Source organism: Lepus europaeus, chromosome 18, assembly GCF_033115175.1.
Source record: "Lepus europaeus isolate LE1 chromosome 18, mLepTim1.pri, whole genome shotgun sequence".
Classification (NCBI taxonomy): domain Eukaryota; kingdom Metazoa; phylum Chordata; class Mammalia; order Lagomorpha; family Leporidae; genus Lepus; species Lepus europaeus.
In genome coordinates, this window is record NC_084844.1 from 52,177,041 (window position 1) to 52,196,536 (window position 19,496).

The window sequence follows — 19,496 nt, forward strand, 5'->3', positions numbered from 1 at the left end:
GGTGTATCTGTAGTCTCCAGTCTGTGAGCAGCTCCTAGGAGAGAAACGGACCAACACCAGCCAAGGCACTAGCACCCCCAAATAGCCTGCTCCTGCAAACCTCAATTCCTGCCAGTCCCAGGGAGCTGACCACAGAGCCACCTTAGACTTGGCCCTACCCAAACCCAGCCAAGCCTTCGGAAGCCTCACTTCCCAGCAGCTCCAGGTTCCTTCTCATCCTTCACTATTTCCCAGGCCAACTGGCCGGCTGACAGCATCACAGCCACGCTCCCCGCCCTGTCCCCACTCCCCAGTCTGCTCTCTGTGGGCCTCAACTAGGGTACCAGCAGCTCTTCTCCAAATCATTTTCCACTTTGGCACTGTGGCGAATAAAGGGGTGAGATGCTGGTAAACGACAGAGCAGCCACCAGGGACAGGAGACCTGGGGCCCTGAGATGAGTACAAGTGAGAAACGTCCATCGTGAGCTTTATTGCAGGCCAAAAGGCCTGTCCTCAGCACCCCGCTCCTGTCACACAGACACAACACAGGTGCCAGAGCCGCCTGTGAGTGCAGGCACCCTGACCCCAACCAGAGGAGAAGTGTCCACAGCACTGCGATCTGTCCCCACAACTTGTCCGAGGCATGTGGGCACTGATGACCAACGAGGAGAAATTACACTGGGAGAGCAGTTTGTGAATCCGTGTTCAGCCACTGAGAAGGCAGGAGCCCAAACAAGGGGAGAGTCACGGCTCAGCCCTCCAGGTTTCCAGCGAGGCAGGGAGGACTTGCAGGTCATCCTTGCAGTTCACGTCAGCAGGAGGAAGCAGAAGCCCACAGGGAGCTGGGGTGCTCTGGCTCCCGGATGGAAAGGCAGGACAGCCGGAGCCTGGGATTCACACGCGTCAGGAGAGGGTGTTCTCCGCACTGGAACCGCTGGAGCCGAGGAGGCTCTGAGATGCAGAGAGAAGTATCTCTATCTCCCTCACCCACGGTTTTTAGTTCCTACCCACCAACCTTCCCCCAAACTTCAGAAGCCCCATCCGTCCCTCATCCCTCTTCCTCCCCAGGAACCACCCAACTGCAACACCGTCCACTCCCCCACTGCCACCTCCCCCCGTACCTAATGGGGTGATCTTAGAGGGTTTCCTCTCAAGCTCAAAAGCAAGCACGATGGGGCGGAGGACACAGGGGCTGGTACAAAGCGTCCGGAGGAAGAGGGTCAAGGGCTCATCATCCTTGGCTGAAGACTAGAAAGGGAAACTCCAGATTAACCAGAACCGCAGCGCCTGCAGCTCCTGCCAAGGCCCCGGGAAGCTGGGTGTCTGAGCCCCCAGCTCCCAGCCCCATCTCACCTCCAGCTGAGCTCCCGGCCCCGTAAATTGCAAGGCTACTCTCCCCGGCCCTCGGACAGACTCAAGGAGGGCTGTCCACTCCCTGGGACACAGCCCCAGCGCTGCTGCCACGTGATGATTGCTACAGGTCACCAGGGCTGCGGCGGTTCCGTCCTCCACCAGGAGCCTGGGGCAGAAGTGGGGGAGGAAGCAGCAGAAACTTCACCGCAGACGCCGGTGGCCAGTGCCCTGACCCCCAGCAGGCCTCCCTCCCCTCTTTTTCCATTCTTTAGCTCACTTTACTCCCATTCATTCATTCAAAAAATATTAAGCAACTCCCACCAGCAGAGTTATGCTAACGCAGGGAGAGCAGAGTAAAGTCGCAGGATCAGGAAGTACATGGTGCGGTGGGTGGCTGCCCAGTGCCTCACCTGATGCTGGCCTGGCTTACAGACGTCTGAGTGGAACAAGCAGGGCTCTGAAGAATGCACCTCCCCTGGGATGAAGAGAGTGGCGGGAAAATCCTGTAGGTCCTGGCACAGCCCTCTGGGTCCACCCCAGCTCAGCCTGTACCCTCCCTTACCTGGGGGCAGGGACTGGTACAATGAGCACAAACCCAGCGGAGCTGAAGGCTGAAGACGGAAACAATATGGCAAGAGGCAGTGGCCTGGAAGGGGGTCTGGCCACCCTTTAGAAGTTCAGCCAGGTGGACGGTGGGCAGTGGAACACTAGAGAGAAAGAGAGAGCCGTCAGGAAGTAGGCAGAGAGGTTCTGAAAGTAGGGTGGGTCTGTTAGGATCCAGCAGGCATAGGGAAGGGAGAGTAGTGGGTTCCATGCTCTCCTGGAAACCCCTTGGCCCTTGGCCCCATTTGGATCCTAGATTTCTGATAGTCAATACTTATTTCTCAGTTTGAACACCAAGATGTTGAGCCCAGAATGAGAGACTTGCCTTTTAAACCGAAAAGCCTTCGAGAGACTAGAACATTCAATCTCTCTGGGTAAAATGACAGGTAATGGGCCTTTGTTATCTGAGGCAAAGGAAATTCTCCTGACTCAACAACACATTCTGCTAGGATTGGAGAAGACCACAGTCATGGCAAAACTTCTGGAGCCAGGGACAGGCGTGAGATGCGGGTGTGAGGCCATGAAGGTCAGGGCCCAGGGATGCTGACCTGATTGTGCTCTCTGGAGGAAAACTCAGGATCCGCACATAAGTGGATGACCGGAAACAACAGTAAACATTGTGGGATCTACAAGTGGAGGAACAGTGGGGAGGAGAAAGCCATCAAACTGAGGGGAGCTGGGACTCAAAGATCGTGACTCACAAGCCTGGCCACCTGCCATGAGGGATGCGCCTGGGCTCTCCCACAGCAGGGGGAAGAAGAGGGGAGGGCAGAGGGCACACACAGCCGATTAACGAGCAGAAAGCAACGCTGCAGAGAGGGGGCACTGCGGCACACGGAGGGGAGCTGGCACAGCGGAGCCACAGGACACGCCTCCTCACCTGGAAACCCTTCTCTCCAGCTGGCTGAAGTGGACCCGGGCTCCTGGAAGGAGTCCCTGCAGGGAAGGCCAGAGTGGGTCTTCGACATATATGTCCAAGTGAGGGGGGAATTCACAGCCAGCAATCTCCAGTGCTACAGCCAGCTTCACACACCGCCGCGTGGCCCTGGTGTTTGCTACAGAAGGGGGGGTACGTGGTGAGATGGGTCAGGACCACATGGTTCCGCCACTCGACCTCACACCGTTCCCCAAAGCAGGGGTCGTTACCAGGCTTCTTCCTGACAGGGCCCACCAGTGGCTCACACAGCGTGCGTGACAAAATCTCAGCTGAGAAGGTCACCAGGGAGTCGGCAGAGCTGGAAGGGCAGAGGAACACACCGAGAATGGAGGCACGCGAAAGCACGCAGTGCAGAGAGTCAGACCACAGAGAGAAAAAACAGCAGGAGCGTCTGCTCGAAGGCCGCAGACACAAGGTCCTGGAAAACATTAAGCTTTGCCAAACTGCACGCTCAAAGTAACAGGGCTTGGGGGAAAACAGGACTGGGCAGAAGAAACCCGTGCGACCTTGGGACAGGAGGCTCAGCAGCAGAGTGAAGTGTGCACTTGCACTGAGCATCTCCAGTCCATCTTCTGTGGCGCTACGCGTCGAGGCTCGTGCCCCCTCCCTCAAGTCCCAGGTCCCCGAAGCTTTCACCTCTAACAGAGAGCATTTTCATGACAATTGCAGACACTCCACTAGGATGTCGTTGGCCCCTCCTGGGGTAAACCATCTCTGCAGCCACGCCAAAAAGCGGACATGAGGAAAGCACGGTTGTTCCTGAAGTCCTAAGCCGGCCACATGTGGCACAAAGGAAAGGCCTTTCTCTAAAAGGTTTTTCCTTTCTATCTTCTTATATTCCCTTGTATTGCTACAGTGTCTCCTTAATTCTGAGAGGCTTGCTCCTCATCATGTCCAGTTAACACGCTGGGGGCGGGGGAAAATCAGCTATGAAACTCAGCTTCCCTCCTAGGCTGACACCATTCCTGCACATGTAAGAAAGACGCTGTGGTTGACGCACAGGCCTCCTGGGCGCAGGGGAGCAGAGCGTGGCCAGGGGGACCGGAGGGGCTGGTGGACATTTATTTACTTGCCACTGAGCAGGTTGGTCAGGGATGATTCCGGCAGTGCCTTGTTCACACTCAGCTCATCTGTGATGTCTGGGGAGCGCTCAAGCTCCAGGGTCCACTCGTTCTGAACGGTGAGGCAGGACACACAGCCAGCCAGCTCCAGAGGACGCTGAGATCTGCAGGCTGACCCGTCCGCCTCGAATACTGCTGGTGTCTGCGGGAAACGGGGAGATGGCCTCTGAGTGCATCTTGGCCCACAGGGAGGTCACAAAACAGCAGGGCTCAGTGTTGTGAAGGAGTGATCTCGAAGCAGGCAGGCCATCTGGTTGATCTAAATCCAGCCTTTTTCTAGGCGATCAGGGAGACTAGGCGCTGGCACAGCTCTCCACACTCCAACCCCAAGTCAGCTCTTTGGGGAAGGGTATCATGGAGTAGGGTACTCACGGGGGGGCCGGGAGCCACGAGTCGGTACACTTGCCCAGGGTGCAAGAATGCAAACCAGCGGACTGACGAGCCAAAGAAGATGAGGAAAACCTGCGAGCAAAGGGAGCTGTGTGCTGCAGTCACAGCTGGGGACTCGGGGCACAGGAGGTCAGGTCCTAGGTCTCTGAGTCCTGGTTTACCTTCTGATCCTCATTCTCATCTCCCTGGGGCTCAGGCGGGCCCCATCCAGTCCCCTCCTTCCTCTGGGTGCCCCCAAGCCAGCTCCCTGTCACACAGAAACTGAAGGTTGGCGTGGGTGCCTCGGAACTGGTTCCTGGAGGGGCACAAAAATTCCGCTTCATGAGAGCTTCCTTGTGGGACACTAAGAACAGCCGGCTCTGTCCTTCGTGGGGTCCCTCTGGGCAGCGGGGCTCTGCTGGGGGCGTGGCTGAGTAAAGGATGGCTCTAGGCACAGGCAGGATCAGGGCATCAGTCAGAGAGAACTGTGCATAGACTCTGTTGGGAGGACAAAGAATAGGAGATTCAGTCCCAGCATCCCCACCTGCACCAGGCCTTTCCCTTCTCTCAGGCTCGGGAGGGCAGCCGCTGCCCCAGGGAGCCAACCTGGCCTGCCGCTTCCGGATGAAGTCTGCCTCGCTCAGCTCCTTCCAGGAAGGGAAAGCGCTTCTGACATTCCGCTCTACGATCAGCTGGAACTTCTCCACCCGGACCAGGCAGCCTACAACAAGACAGGTCTCTGTTTTGGTAAGAAGAGAACGTGGTGTGGACAGTGAGAGAGAACCCCCTGCGAGTCTCACTGCCCTTCCAGAACTGCTCCTTTCCTAAAGCAATGTAAGGACCCACCCCTGGCCTCCCCCTGGGAGGGGCACCACCTCTAAGAAACCACTGCACGTGCCCAGTCCTGTCCCTGGCCGCCTAGGCTGACAGGCTCTTACTGCACTTTCTCACATATCCCTAAAGGGCCTGTGCCTGCATCTGGGAAACTTTCCTCTTCAGGATTTCTGACCCAGAAATTCCAATAAGCCCAAATAGGAGCATTATTCTTCTAAACTAAGCATTGTAATCCTATCAAAATGCACAGTGGGAGCTACAGGAGAGACGGATGCTGGAACTGTAGCTCTGGTGAGGAGCTCCCTTGCTCCTTCTGCCAAAGTTGGTGATCCACACGCTCCCTCCCAGGTTACCCCCAGTTCTACCCCACTACCGTCATCTTTCCGCCTTTGCTCAAACCTATGAGCTGTGGGTCCATGAGAGGTTGCTGGTTCTCGGCCAGGAGCAGGCAGGGCAGGGAACCGCTTTGGTCCCGAAGTTGCAGATAACCTTTATGAGATGAAGCCACCAGAACCCCAAGTAAAACCTGCATGAAGATGAAGGCCAAAGTATCAAATATTTATTAAACAAATACGGGGCATTCACTCTGCAATAACACCCCATGTTAAATCCCTGACCTCAAGACATGTACATTCGGGGCGGGGAGAAGAGTAGCATGTCTAGCAGCAGGAGAGAAAGCGCACAAACCGGGGCTGGAGGTGAGAGGCCATGCAGGACTTCACAGGACACGGAGGGAGCTCGGTTTTATGTCACATGCCCTGAGAGAACCATGAATTTCTGGGTTCTCTGGGAGAAGCATTGGGATTTAAGCAAGAGTTCCGCTATTCAAGTGACATTTTTACCTCCTTTCTAGGTGCTGCAGGAAGAATAAATTGGTAAGGGCCAAGAACACATAAACAGTCTAGGTAGAAGGCCAGTACAGTCAAAATGACAGGAAGTGATGATGACGATGGGGAAAGCAGCCCCCTGAGCCCGACAGAGCCCCTTACCTGGGCTGGCTGGAAGGCAGAGGGCAGCAGACAGAGCCAGGACCAGGCCAGGCGGTGATTGAGTTGGCAGCTGGTCAGGTGGGCAGCTTCTGGGAGGGGCAGGAGGGCCTTTGGCTCAAACGAGGCCCATGCCCTGCGCTCTGCTTCCTCCCTCAAGGAGGCCAGGGTGGGGAAACAGTAGGGGGTCTGCAGCCTCGCATACTGTGGGGAAGAGAAGAGAAATCAGACCGTGCCCCTTGTTCCCAGGTGTCCCAGGCGTTAGCTCCGCCATCCGCCTTCCCCACTCCCCATACTTTCTGAAGGGGACAGTGATGCGGCTCGGTGAGGATCTCACTGAAGACTTTCCGACCGGTGCTAGGTGGCGGAGCCAGAACATCCAGCGTGGGAGCCAGGAGCTGCAGTCCCAGGCTGGGGTTCCCAGGAGAGGAATGCTGCAGGAACTGGTAGTGTCTCAGCATGTGGGGACACAGCCTTGGGCAGGGAAACAGGTGCAGTCACTTCCCCCGAAGACTCTCTGCCTCTTCCAGGCTTCTGCCTCCCTGACAGAGGGAGTGTCCTACTCCCACCGCCTCCCGACCCAGACCCTAGACCCTCGTTCTCACTTGCAGGCCAACTCCTCCAGGGCCTTGGCAGCCCAAAGGTAGAGAGGAAGTCCCAGGTGCCGTTCCCATATCAGGTGCTCGTACAGGGAGGCCCCGTGGGCCTGGTGAGAACACTGATTGCCAGGCTTCTGACAAGAGAAGCTCTGGAGCAGGACGGCGCCACGGCAGCAGGTAGCCAACACCGGCCTTTTCGTCCCTCCACCCACCGACTGCAGGAGGTGAACATCCAGGAGCTGCGGAAAGCAGGAAAAGTGGAAGACGCAGGGATGAAGCCCTCAGCTCAACAACCCTGGGCAGGGGTGGCTGAGGTTTCCACTCCTGGGGCCCGGAGAAGGAGACACAACTTCCCCTACACTGGCTGGTGTCACCTCCAGCCTCCATGCCCTACATTCCATGAGAACCCACTCTCCCTCTAAGGGAAGCCTCCACTGTCCACAAGTTCTGGTCCAGCTCTCTGCAGCCTGGCGGCTCCTGGCTGGACAGGTGTAGCTTCGGCTTCTCAGCAGCCCCCCTGCCGTCATCCTGGTCCTGCTTCAGGCCCTCCGCTGAAGGAGATGCTCTGGCCTCGTCCCTTCCTCCCAGTGCCCGAGACGACTTCTTGCCAACGTAAGGTTTTGTCCAAATCATTCTTAAGAGAACTAGCCCTAACAACACACTTACTATTTGTATATTTTTGCTGTAGAAGCTCCTACCCTATTAAAAAAATAAACAACCCATCAAATCAGAAGCTGCTCAGAGGGTCCCTTGTCCTCAGCCTGACCTCTCACGTACCTTCAGAGAGACCCCAGGTCGCATCACCCGCCTGAGGCTGTGGAACTGCTGGTAGGCGAGGCAGAGCCCCAGCTGCCCGTCCAGCTCATAGAGGCCAGCAGGCGCATTCACTACGCCTGTGACTGTTCCCTGTAAAGAGGCCAGGGGGCCAGTTAATCACCAGTGCCTTCCTCTTTGGTGACACACAACTTCTGTCCCAGGAGTTCCAGCATCTCTCCCTCACGCTCACCCCATAATGCAGGAGTGTGGAGTCCCGGTCAAGATCTTTTTGCCGCCCGCTGTCCTGGGAGCTGCTGTTCTGGGAGCTGCTGGGCACAGTAAGTGGTGTGGGGTCAGCCTTCAAGAGGGATTCTTCCAACTCCAGCTCCTGCACGCATTCGGGTTTCAGCAGCAGCAGACGGGAGGAGGGACTGGTCGTCCAAACCCGGTCACGGTAACCACGGATCTTGGATGCGCGCACTCCTGTCAGCACATAAGCCCTATCAGGCTGAAGGGCTCGGTGCCACACCAGCTGGCCAGGGATCTGGGTGAAGCAGAGGCAGGCAAGACGACGCATGAGACACTTCTCGCAGCACTGCCCCTCTGCTAGAGTCTTCTCCCTCACAGCTGGGCTCAGGGACCCGCCCCTCCTGAGTCTTTCCTTGCCACTCCATCTTCTGTAGGTTTGCCAATGAAATCTTAGGCCAGAGAACTGTCAAGATCTCTCTTCTCTCACAGAAAGTGCCAAATATTCCCTAATCCCTTTCCCAGGAAATAAACCACCCCTAAAATTTCCTTCAAAATGTATAAACAGGGCTGGCACTATGGCTTAGTATGCAGCACTGGCATCCCATATGGGCGCCAGTTCCGGTCCCGGCTGCTCCTCTTCTGATCCAGCTCTCTGCCGATGGCCTGGGAAAGCAATGCAAGATGGTCCAACTGCTTGGGGCCCTGAATCCACGTGGGAGACCTAGAAGAAGCTCCTGGCTCCTGGCTTTGGATTGGCCCAGCTCTGGCTGTTGCGGCCATTTGGGGAGTGAACCAGCAGAAGGAAGACCTTTCTCTCTGTTTCTACCTCTCTGTCTGTAACTCTACCTCTCAAATAAATATATAAAATATTTTTTCCCAAGTTCTTTTTTTTTTCTTTTTCTTTTTTTTTTTTTTTTGACAGGCAGAGTGGATAGTGAGAGAGACAGAGAGAAAGGTCTTCCTTTGCTGTTGGTTCACCCTCCAATGGCCGCTGCAGCCAGCGCATCATGCTGATCCGAAGCCAGGAGCCAGGTGCTTTTCCTGGTCTCCCATGCGGGTGCAGAGCCCAAGGACTTGGGCCATCCTCCACTGCCTTCCCGGGCCATAGCAGAGAGCTGGCCTGGAAGAGGGGCAACCGGGATAGAATCCGGTGCCCCAACCGGGACTAGAACCCGGTGTGCCGGCGCCGCAAGGTGGAGGATTAGCCTGTTAAGCCACGGCGCCGGCCAAAATATTTTTAATATGTATAAATATTCTATTGAGAAAGTTATGCCCTTTTCAGTACAGAAATATTCATTTATATAGTCAATATATATTGAGTACACAAGTATCTGGTATTGGAACAGATGTTAAGGAAAGTATGACAAACTGCTCCCTCTTTGCCAAACTATTTCAAGCCACCAGGGAACACAGAGTTAAACCTAAGCAATAACATACAGCCATTTATGATCAAGTGTCAAAAACAACATGTGTTCTGCAAGGGTACAATATATATTCAAAAGAGAGGATCAGGACAGGCTGGAATGATCATAAACCCCTAGTGAACTTGAACATGTTCTGAAGGAGCAAGTATCTCTTATCCAAAATGCTTAGGGCTTGCTATAGTTTGAAGATGATTTAACTTCCCAAATCATGCAGACACTTGAACCCCAAAGTCTGATGTTAACAGAAAATAGATTAATGTTAATGACTGATGGATTAAGGGGTGGAGAGTTGATCTAATTATGAGGTTGGGGAGGCAGGCCTGGTAGAAAGGCCACAACATCCTCCTCTCGTCTAGCAATTCACATCCTACCCACCTTTCAAGACCCAGGTCAAGCCTAAATTCTCTCATAAAGCCTGCTCCCACACAATAAACTATAGCTGACCTGTTGGAGCCCTTGCAAACTACCCCACACATCTTAAAAATTACATACTGCTTTGAATAATTGTTTAATTCTTAAATCAATACCACATGGGCTCTACAGTAAGATAATATCCCACTTCAGGCACCCTGTAGAAATTCAACCACATTTCAGAAATTTCCCCCTTGATATATACTGTAATACATGAATGAGCCAACAAAATTTCCTAATGGTGTCTGGGAGATTTAGAACATTCTCATGTAGAGAAAATATTTAAGATTCTCTTTAAGCTAGGAAGAGAAATCAAGATCAGAAATTTGAGCAACTACTAAGCATTTTTAGTTTCAACATTCTTCATTACCTTACACTCTAATTGCTGTCATTCAACCTTAACATACACATACATATGAATTCTTGAAGTGCTAATAAATGCCATCATGTCCTATTTTGATATGCACAAAGTTTTTCTTTAATTTTTTAATTTGGCCGGTGCTGTGGCTTAACAGGCTAATCCTCCGCCTTGCGGTGCCGGCACACCGGGTTCTAGTCCCATTTGGGGCGCCGGATTCTATCCCGGTTGCCCCTCTTCCAGGCCAGCTCTCTGCTATGTCCCGGGAAGGCAGTGGAGGATGGCCCAGGTGCTTGGGCCCTGCACCCGCATGGGAGACCAGGAGAAGCACCTGGCTCCTGGCTTCGGATCAGCGAGATGCGCCAGCCACAGTGGCCATTGGAGGGTGAAACAACGGCAAAAAGGAAGACCCTTCTCTCTGTCTCTCTCTCACTATCCACTCTGCCTGTCAAAAAATTAAAAAATAATAATACTATAATTTTTAATGCTTCCAAGACATATTCAGATAATTATATGTTATAAAGCAATGATTAGTAAAAAAAAATTACCAATTGATATAAATAGTCAACGATAAGTACAAAGATCTTTTGTTTTTTGGGTTTTTTTGGTGTACATATTCAATGTCTTAATGGCTAAGATGAATGACAGCTTGCTTGGTCACACTCTTTTAAAAAAATATATTTATTTGAAAAACAGAGTGGTGGACAGGGAGGGAGAGAGGGTAAGAGAGAGATTTTCCATCCTCTGGTTTACTCCTCAAATGCCCACAACAATCGGGGTAGGCCAGGCTGAAGCCAGGAGCCAAGAGCTCCATCAGAGTCTCCCACGTGTGTGGCAGGGACCAAGCATTTGGCCCATCATTCACAACACTCCCTGGGACTGCCCTCCACAGCCCTGTTCTAGAAAGAGTTCTCCCCGCTGTCTTCCTTTCCTATGTGGTTCCTCCTACCACGTTAGCTTTCTCACGAAGGGCTCCAGCACTCCTTCCGCACGCCGTGCCCCTGAATTGACACTAATCCTCACCTGCACGATGACAGGCACGCGGCTAACGGCTGGGGATGATCTGCCTAGAGACAGGATGAAGTAAGCTTTCTTCTGACTTCTCACCAGGGCACTCAGTCCAACCAGATTTCCAGCCAGGTTTGGCTGTGTTACTCTGGGCTTGCTAAGGAGGAAGAGGAGAGAGAGAGAGAAGTCATGTTTTCTTTTTTCCCTACAAATGTCTTCTTTCCACTGTAAAGAATAACCTGGAAGTGATGTAAAACGCTTCTTACCCTTAAATAAGGCACAGTTCCCTTGAGCAAGCCAACTTGGAACGTGCACACGTTCAGCCCCACTGCTCCCTTGATTTGGAACATCCCATTTATATTATGATCAAGACTTTCCCTTCCTTCCACTGACCCACCAGCCTCCTCCAAATGTCCGAGCGCTCCTCCCTCCCCTGGAGGGGCAAGAATTACCCGTGTGTGAGTAGGCGGGAGGCAGTCTCCGGGTAGAGGACAGGGATGGGCACAAGGGGGTCAGGGCTGATGGTCAAAGGAAACACTGGCACAGGGGCAGCCCAGAGCTCCAAGTGTCCTTCCTCTGAGAAATTCCACTTGGCAGGAGGGAGGTAACTCCAACTGGGGAACAGAAAGAGATGGCCCAACCAAGAGAGGTCCAGATCTATGAGCTAGAAAAGACCGAGAACACAGGTTACCCAGGGCCCTAGCATCCAAGCCATTCCCTCAACCTCTGTCTCCTGCCTTGCTCCCTAGACACCCACTCATGTTAGGATCTGATCATCTGACCTCCCCCTTCTACTCACCTCACAGCCCAGGACCCCAGTGTTATCTTTCACGTACAGGCTTCCGTTCCTGCCGTCTTGTTCCAAGTCCCCCAACGAGTCAGTCAGAGTCCCTAGCAGGATCAGCTGCTCCCGAGGCAGGGGGGTTCCATTTGGTTCAGCCTTTTTGGCCCAAGCCTGGTATTCACTACTGCTCCAGGATAGGTGGCTGAAGCATGGGTGATGCTGATGGGTCCTGAGGTCCTGTGCTGAGACAAAGCTGTAGAGCAAAGAGTGTGGAGGTCCTGCAAAGCCAGGTCCAAATCTAGGAGGTTGCCCTTAGCGTGGAAGAACACCAAGATACCAAGGAAAGGTTGAAGGGAAATGTAGATTGAGATGAATTTGTTTGATTGAATGAAGGGGGGAAAGGTCTGAGAAAATGAGGATGGGGATTCAGTCTAAGGGCTGGGCAGTACCTAGGGAAAAGAGAAAATCTGTGCTCAAAGTCTTGAATAAGATGGTGTCAGAGAGAGGCTCCGGAAAAATGAAGCAGGAAAAAGAAGGAGCTGAGGAAACGAGTATGTGGGGAGACCACTTTATAGATACCACAAACAGCTCCCTGGAAAGTGTCTCCGCCCTCAGTTCCGTGGAACTCCAATGGGGCTACATAGGCACCTGCCTAGTGGCTCAACTGCAGTGGCCTCAGCCAGGTTTCTTGCCTAGTCTAGGGTATCACAGTACAAAAGACCGGCTGGGAAAGTGAAGCTGAGATTACGGGTGTTGTACTTGATATAAATAAATCATTAAAGCTGTGTTAAATCCAGTTTTATAATAGCACTACTCTTATTCACTTACATTCCCATGATTTTTTTAAGCAGAAAAGAAATAGGACAGGGTTACAGACATCACAGTTAATCCTCTTTGTTGTACTCAGGAACACCATCTATGTGTGAGTACTAACGGCGGGGCGCACTGTTCTAGACGGCTACCTCCTTCTGCATCTGCTTCATTGTTTCCCGAAGGGAGCAGGAAACTAACATGTGTTGAGTCCCTGGTATGCACATTGTACTACATTGGGTCACAATCAATACTTCATTTACTCCATTAAAAAAAAAAAAAACAAACAACAACTCCTGTAAACACTATCAAAGATGAAACTAAGTGAGGTTAAGGCAAAGCTAAGCCTCATTTGAAAAATCCCTGTTTTTTCTCTAGTTTCCCTACTTCTCTGAAGGCCCAAGAAAAAGCAACCAGAGAGAACTGTTGCTGTACCCTAGACACCTCAGGACAGAAAACAGTAAGGTGAGGGGTTACTCTGCCCAGATTCTTCAGGGTCTGTTCAGGAAGCCATAGATGACAATCTCTGTCCTTTGCATCTGCCCTGCTCTGTAGCTTCCAAGCCCTAGTACAGTGCCTAGCACACGCCATGCACTTGAAAAAGGGGAATGGAAATGAATGAATCAACTTGTATTTGTATCTGCACTGGGTGGGGCCGGCGCTGTGGCATAGCAGGTAGAGCTGCCTGCAGTGCTGGCATCCCATATGGGCACTGGTTTGAGTCCCGACTGCTCCACTTCCAATCCAGCTTTCTGCTGTGGCCTGGGAAAGCAGTAGAAGATGGCCCAAGTCCTTGGGACCCTGCACCCAGGACCCTGTACCCATGTGGGAGACCTGGAAGAAGCTCCTGGCTCCTGATTGGTGCAGCTCCGGCCGTTGTGGCCATCTGCAGAGTGAACCAGTGGATGGAAGATCTCTCTCTCTCTCTCTCTCTACCTATGCCTCTCTGTAACTCTGCCTTTCAAATAAATAAATGAATCTTTTATTTTTTATTTTTATTTTTGACAGGCAGAGTGGACAGTGAGAGAGAGACAGAGAGAAAGGTCTTCCTTTTTGCCATTGGTTCGCCCTCCAATGGCCGCCACGGCCGGCGCGCTGCGGCTAGCGCACCACGCTGATCCGAACACAGGAGCCAGGTGCTTCTCCTGGTCTCCCATGGGGTGCAGGGCCCAAGCACTTGGGCCATCCTCCACTGCACTCCTGGGCCATAGCAGAGAGCTGGCCTGGAAGAGGGGCAACCGGGACAGAATCCGGTGCCCCGACCGGGACTAGAACCCGGTGTGCTGGCACCACAAGGTGGAGGGAGGATTAGCCTGTTGAGCCACGATGCCGGCTGAATCTTTATTTTTTTTAAAAGATTTATTTTATTTATTTGAAAGACAGAGTTACAGAGAGAGGTAGAGACAGAGAGAGGTCTTTCATACGCTGGTTCACTCCCCAGATGGCCGCAACAGCCGCAGCTGTGCCAATCCGAAGCCAGGAGCCAGGAGCTTCTTCTGGGTCTCCCACATGGGTGCAGGGGCCCAAGGACTTGGGCCACCTTCTACTGCTTTCCCAGGCCATAGCAGAGAGCTGGATCAGAAGAGGAGCAGCCGGGGCTAGAACCAGCGCACATATGGGATGCCGGCGCTTCAGGCCAGGGCTTTAACCCGCTGCGCCACAGCACTGGCCCCAAATAAATGAATCTTTAAAAATAAAAACAAAATGATCTGCACTTGGTAAAGTCACGCATTGCTCTGTTTCTCAGTTTCCTAAATCACACATGAAGATAACACCAGCCTCTCTTCCCCACTTTGAAAGCTCTTTTTCCAAGTTTTCTTTCTATCATCCCCTCTCCTCTCAGCTTGAGCTAAGCTGATTTAGAAGAACTTCAGAAAAAGTAATACTTTATGGAGAATAGGAACGTTTTATGGGAGGGGATGTGTTTAGACTACCTTGTCCTGCCCTCACTCTGGTCACTTCCCCTTTTATAACCATAGGTCGTTCTTTGTCAGGCCCTGGTTCAGCCTCCCCTGCCCCACCCGCACCTTACCTGTAGCTGAGGGGCAGCGTAAAGTCCTGGTTCCTTCCCTGGGACAGCCAGACCGTCTTTACACAATCAATTACCAGCTGAGTCAACTGGCCATTAGACTCCTCGCTACTGGGACACAACGTCTTCTGGATGAAGGTCTGGGCAGCCTCAAGCCAGGCTTGCTCCTGAGGAAAGTGAATCCAGTTAAAACACCTTCATGACTGTCCTGGAAACTTTGCAGAATAAAGGAATAGAAAAAACGAAGTCCGGAGGGCATGTGCAATGATCAAAAGCACAGGAGTTCAGAACCTGAAACCTTAAGTCTTAGTCCAGCCATAAAGTTACCTCAGCGCTGGCCATCCATCTGGCTTTGGTCTTGTCTCTTTCTCTAGCAAACCTACAGTAATCCTTAAAATGGTCAACTAGAACATGGATTTCTCTGTAGACCCATCTGACTGTACCAGGCTGAAGACTGCTCTTTCCTGGAAGCTCACACACACACACACATACCCCTGTATTAAGAATGACAAGCCTGGGCTGGTATTGTGGCATATTGGCACTGGTTCCAGTCCCGGCCACTCCACTTCTGACCCAGCTCCAAGCTAATGATCCTGGGAAAGCAGAGGAAGATGCCCAAGTGCTTGAGCTCCTGAACCCACGTGGGAGACCGGGAAGAAGCTCCCTGCTCCTGGCTTTGGTCTGGCCCAGCGCTGCCCATTGTGACCATTTGGGGAGTGAACCAACAAATGGAAGATCTCTCTGTCCTTCCCTCTCTCTCTGTAACTCTGTCTTTCAAACAAATAAAATAAATTAAAAAAAAAAAAAAAGAGCAATTATTCCCATGTTTAGTGCCAGATCTTACATAGAACTGGTTCCAGAGTTAGCAAGAATGGTCAAAATTGTCTTTAAAAAAAATCCTTTAAGGGGCTGGGGCTATGTCTTAGTGGGCTAAGGCTCCACCTGCAGTGCCAGAATCCCATTTGGGCGCCAATTTGTGTCCCATCTACTCTCTTCGAATCCAGCTCTCTGCTATGGCCTGGGAAAGTAGCAGAAGATGGCTCAAGTGCTTGGGACCCTGTTCCACGAGGGAGACCTGAAGAAGCTCCTGGCTCCTGGCTTTGGATCAGCTCAGCTCTGGCCATTGCAGCCATCTGGGGAATGAACCAGTGGATGGAAGACCTGTCTCTCCCTCTCTGTTTGCAACTCTACCTCTCAAATAAATAAATAAAACCTTTATTTAAAAAAAAAAATCCTTCAAACTGGTCTATAAAGAATGTTACACAGTACTTTACTATGATATGTTTAATACATGCATGTTTACTTATGTATAAGTGTAAGTAAAACGAATAGCAGACAGTACATAAAAAGGACATAGGCAGGGCTGGGTACTGTGGCTTAGCAAGTTAAGGCTCCCCATGGACACCCACATCCCATTTCAGAGTGCCTGAGATCAAGCCCTGCCTCTGCTTCTGATCTAGCTTCCTGTGCATGCGAATCCCAGGTGCCAGGCGGATGATGACCCAACTCCTGGCTTTGGCCTGGGCCAATCCTGGCTGTTGCAGGCATTTGGGGAGTAAACAAATGGAAGATCTGTCTCTGTCACTCTGCCTTTCAAATAATAATAATAATAATAATAATAAGCCGGCGCTGTGGCTTAACAGGCTAATCCTCTGCCTTGCGGCGCCGGCACACCGGGTTCTAGTCCCGGTTGGGGCACCGGATTCTATCCCGGTTGCCCCTCTTCCAGGCCAGCTCTCTGCTATGGCCCGGGAAGGCAGTGGAGGATGGCCCAAGTGCTTGGACCCTGCACCCGCATGGGAGACCAGGAGAAGCACCTGGCTCCTGGCTTCGGATCAGCACGATGCGCTGGCTGCAGCGGCCATTGGAGGGTGAACCAACGGCAAAAAGGAAGACCTTTCTCTCTGTCTGTCTCTCTCACTATCCACTCTGCCTGTCAAAAAAAAAAAAAAATAATAATAATAATAATAATAATAAAGGACATAAGCAGAGTATAATTTTTAATCATTTTTTTTAATTCAAGGATATGAATTTGAGTTCTCATAGGCCATATATATACAAGAGACAATTCCACTGTATTTGCTTCCTATTCTGTCTTTTCAGCTAAGATGTGAGTTTCCCAAGATGTGACGTAGACCAATGGATCATCTTTGTATACTTGATACACACCTGGACATAGAGTTGCCATTCCCTGTGCCTACTTTTTATGTTTTTTTATTTTAACTTGATGTTGTTCTAAAAATGAGAAAAAAAATTGTTTTTCTCTCTGAGAATCCACCAGATTGGCAGAGAAATTAGATTGCCTTGGCAGTTGTGTAAGGACTGGGTTCTATCAACTCCTTAATTTGGTGTGTCTTCTAAAGATTTATTGTATTTACTGGGAAGGCAGAGTCACAGAGAGAAAGACAGATCTTCCATCCATTCACTGTTCATTCCGCAAATGGCCTCAGCGACTGGCACTGGGCAGGCTGAAGCAGGAGCTTCCTCCAGGTCTCCCACATGGGTGCAGGGGCCCAAGTATTGAGGCCATCCTCCGCTGCATTTCCCAGGCACATTAGCAAGCAGCTGGAGATCAGAAGTGGAACAGCCAGGACTCGAACTGGTGCTCTTATGGGACGTCTGTGTTACAGGCAGCAGCTTAACCTGCTGTGCCACAGTGCCAGCCCCTGGCTGCCTCATATATCTTATTTTTTCTCCATAATTTTTCCCCATTCAAATGGTTCAGATGAAGAGAAGCACAGGGTGAGGTATGGGAGAAGGGGCACAGAGCTTTTGTGCCCTCTCTGGGCTCACCACCCTCCAGGAGCCTCAGGTTCAGCTCTAAGGAAGTTGCTGTTTTACATGGGGAACTTTAGGGAAGGGGCTAGCTTGACTGTAAAATTCTGACACAGTTCAACAGCACTTAGGGGCTGGCCCTTTACCCTTCTTGGTCCTTGGTGCTGCTTACAGCCATTGTGTGTCCACCCCTGCACCCCGAGGCTCCTCTGTTGCTCTTCCACATTCAGAGAATCTTCAGCAGCTTGAAAAACCAGTCTTCAAGTTCTAGCTGATTTCGGCCACCCTCAGGACAGCTCTATTTCTGACCTTCATCTTCACCTCACCTCAGCTAGAAACGCATTCCTGGTTAGAGTGGTGGACACTGTTCAGATCATCATCCAGAGCTGACCCATGCGGATCCTCATACTTTTTTGTCTTGCTTTTTCAGTCTTCCCTTGTAGTTCCTATTCCTCTGATGGCTTGTCCATGGCCTGGTACACTGAATCCATGTTTAACACTGCTGCCTCAAAAGTGAAATCACCTAAATCCATATCCTTTTGTGGTTCGTAGGTGTGATAATTGGGTCTTCAGGGAGCTGTCTCCCTCAAAAATTGTTACAACGTTTACAAAGTACCTATTTGAATCTGTGGATGTCAGACTGAATCAGCAAGGGGGCAAGGGGCAGGCTCTGCCGCATAGCAGGTAAAGCCATATGGGCGCCGGTTTGAGTCCTGGCTGCTCCACTTCCGATCCAGCTCCCTGCTATGGCCTGGGAAAGCAGCAGAAGATGGCCCAAATCCTTGGGCCCCTGCATCCACGTGGGAGACCCAAAGGAAGCTCCTGGCTTCAGATCGGCGCAGTTCCAGCCGTTGCAGCCAATTGGGGGAGTAAATCAGCATATGGAAGACCTCTCTCTCTCTCTCTCTCTCTGCCTCTCCTTCTCTAACTCTGACTTTCAAATAAATAAATCTTAAAAAAAAAAAGCAAGGGGGCAAGAGCCTGTATTTTAAGTATCTCCATAGATTAATATTGCCATGGCTGAAGCTTAAGAAGCCTGCACTTTCTCCCTAATAACCTCACCCACTGCATGGCTTTAACTGATAGAGACTGACGTACGTAGATCTCTACCTTAGCCGAGCTCGCTCTCCTGAACTTCAGTTCTATCCAACTATCTACCTTGGCCAACGTACAGACAGCGCATAAGCCCAACACTGACCATTTCCTAAAACCCACGCCTCCTCCAGCCCTCATCTCACGCTATGTTCACTAACTTAGCAAACAGCACCTTCAACGAAGTACACCGAATAGCTGTTCCAGCCTGCAACCTGGACGATCTCTTGAACTCCTCCCTTCCCCTCTACAAGATCCAGTTGTTTAGATTCCAGCTCCTTAGGCCAGGTCGGAGTCACCATCCTGCCACTGCGTTTCAACCACAAGCTCGTACCCGGGACTCTCCTGTCCACTCTCCACACTGCTACCTCAGTAAACGAACATGCCAGTGTCACCCAACCGCTCCTCTGCCTAAAGCCTGCCAACACCCTCAGTGATGCTCAGGCTGAAGTCGCCGCTCAGTAGGGCTGTCAGCTCTGACCCCTCCTCCTGCTCCATCTCTGGCTTTGATCCTGTGTTAGCTCCCACCATGAAACCCTTCAGCACTATTTTTGTTTTCCTCCCTAACTCCTACACATAGTATCGACTATCAACGCCCTTTCCCCCCTACAGCTGCATCAACGGTCCCCTCCAGGAATCCTCAGTTCCCTCATCAACTTGCTCCGGGCTTCCCCCTGGGCTAGAACCCTAGGGCGTGGACGGAGAACGTGTTTACGGCTCACGACGAGCGCCGCACCAGCGAAGGAATCAAACTATTCGCAGAACCAGTCAGACACGTGCGAGAGAACCGCCTCACCCCGGGCCCGGGTGCGGCCAATGAGGTGACGAGGCCAGAGAGACACGGCAAGAACACGAGAAGAAAGAAAATCCAAACAGACAAGCGAAAACGGACAACGGACGGATGGCAGCACTCACGGAGCTAGGAGGCTGAGCCCCGCACGAAGCCATGACGCCGAAGCTCCGCCCCTGGGTAGCGCGCGAGCCGCCGGCGCGGGGGCTCTCGGGAGGGCCGCCCGTGA

General features: G+C 51.9%; 1 protein-coding gene and 1 pseudogene across 1 annotated transcript; one reads left to right on the forward strand and one right to left on the reverse strand.

Annotated features, from left to right (window-relative positions):
- Window positions 1-458: 458 nt before the first annotated feature.
- CTC1 (CST telomere replication complex component 1) lies at window positions 459-19,453 on the reverse strand. The gene is made up of 23 exons (XM_062216504.1): window positions 19,393-19,453; window positions 14,614-14,777; window positions 11,787-12,024; window positions 11,440-11,651; window positions 11,003-11,144; window positions 7,788-8,081; window positions 7,559-7,687; window positions 6,788-7,020; window positions 6,479-6,656; window positions 6,186-6,386; window positions 5,596-5,722; window positions 4,969-5,083; window positions 4,545-4,860; window positions 4,366-4,455; window positions 3,942-4,135; window positions 3,082-3,170; window positions 2,816-2,990; window positions 2,484-2,561; window positions 1,895-2,039; window positions 1,743-1,807; window positions 1,333-1,498; window positions 1,101-1,227; window positions 459-930 (listed from the first exon to the last, which is right to left on the reverse strand). The coding sequence occupies exons 1-23, from the start codon at window positions 19,423-19,425 to the stop codon at window positions 791-793; spliced, it is 3,651 nt and encodes a 1,216-aa protein (XP_062072488.1). The 5' UTR covers window positions 19,426-19,453; the 3' UTR covers window positions 459-790.
- On the forward strand, window positions 17,919-18,011 carry LOC133747414 (small nucleolar RNA U13; annotated as a pseudogene).
- Window positions 19,454-19,496: the final 43 nt, after the last annotated feature.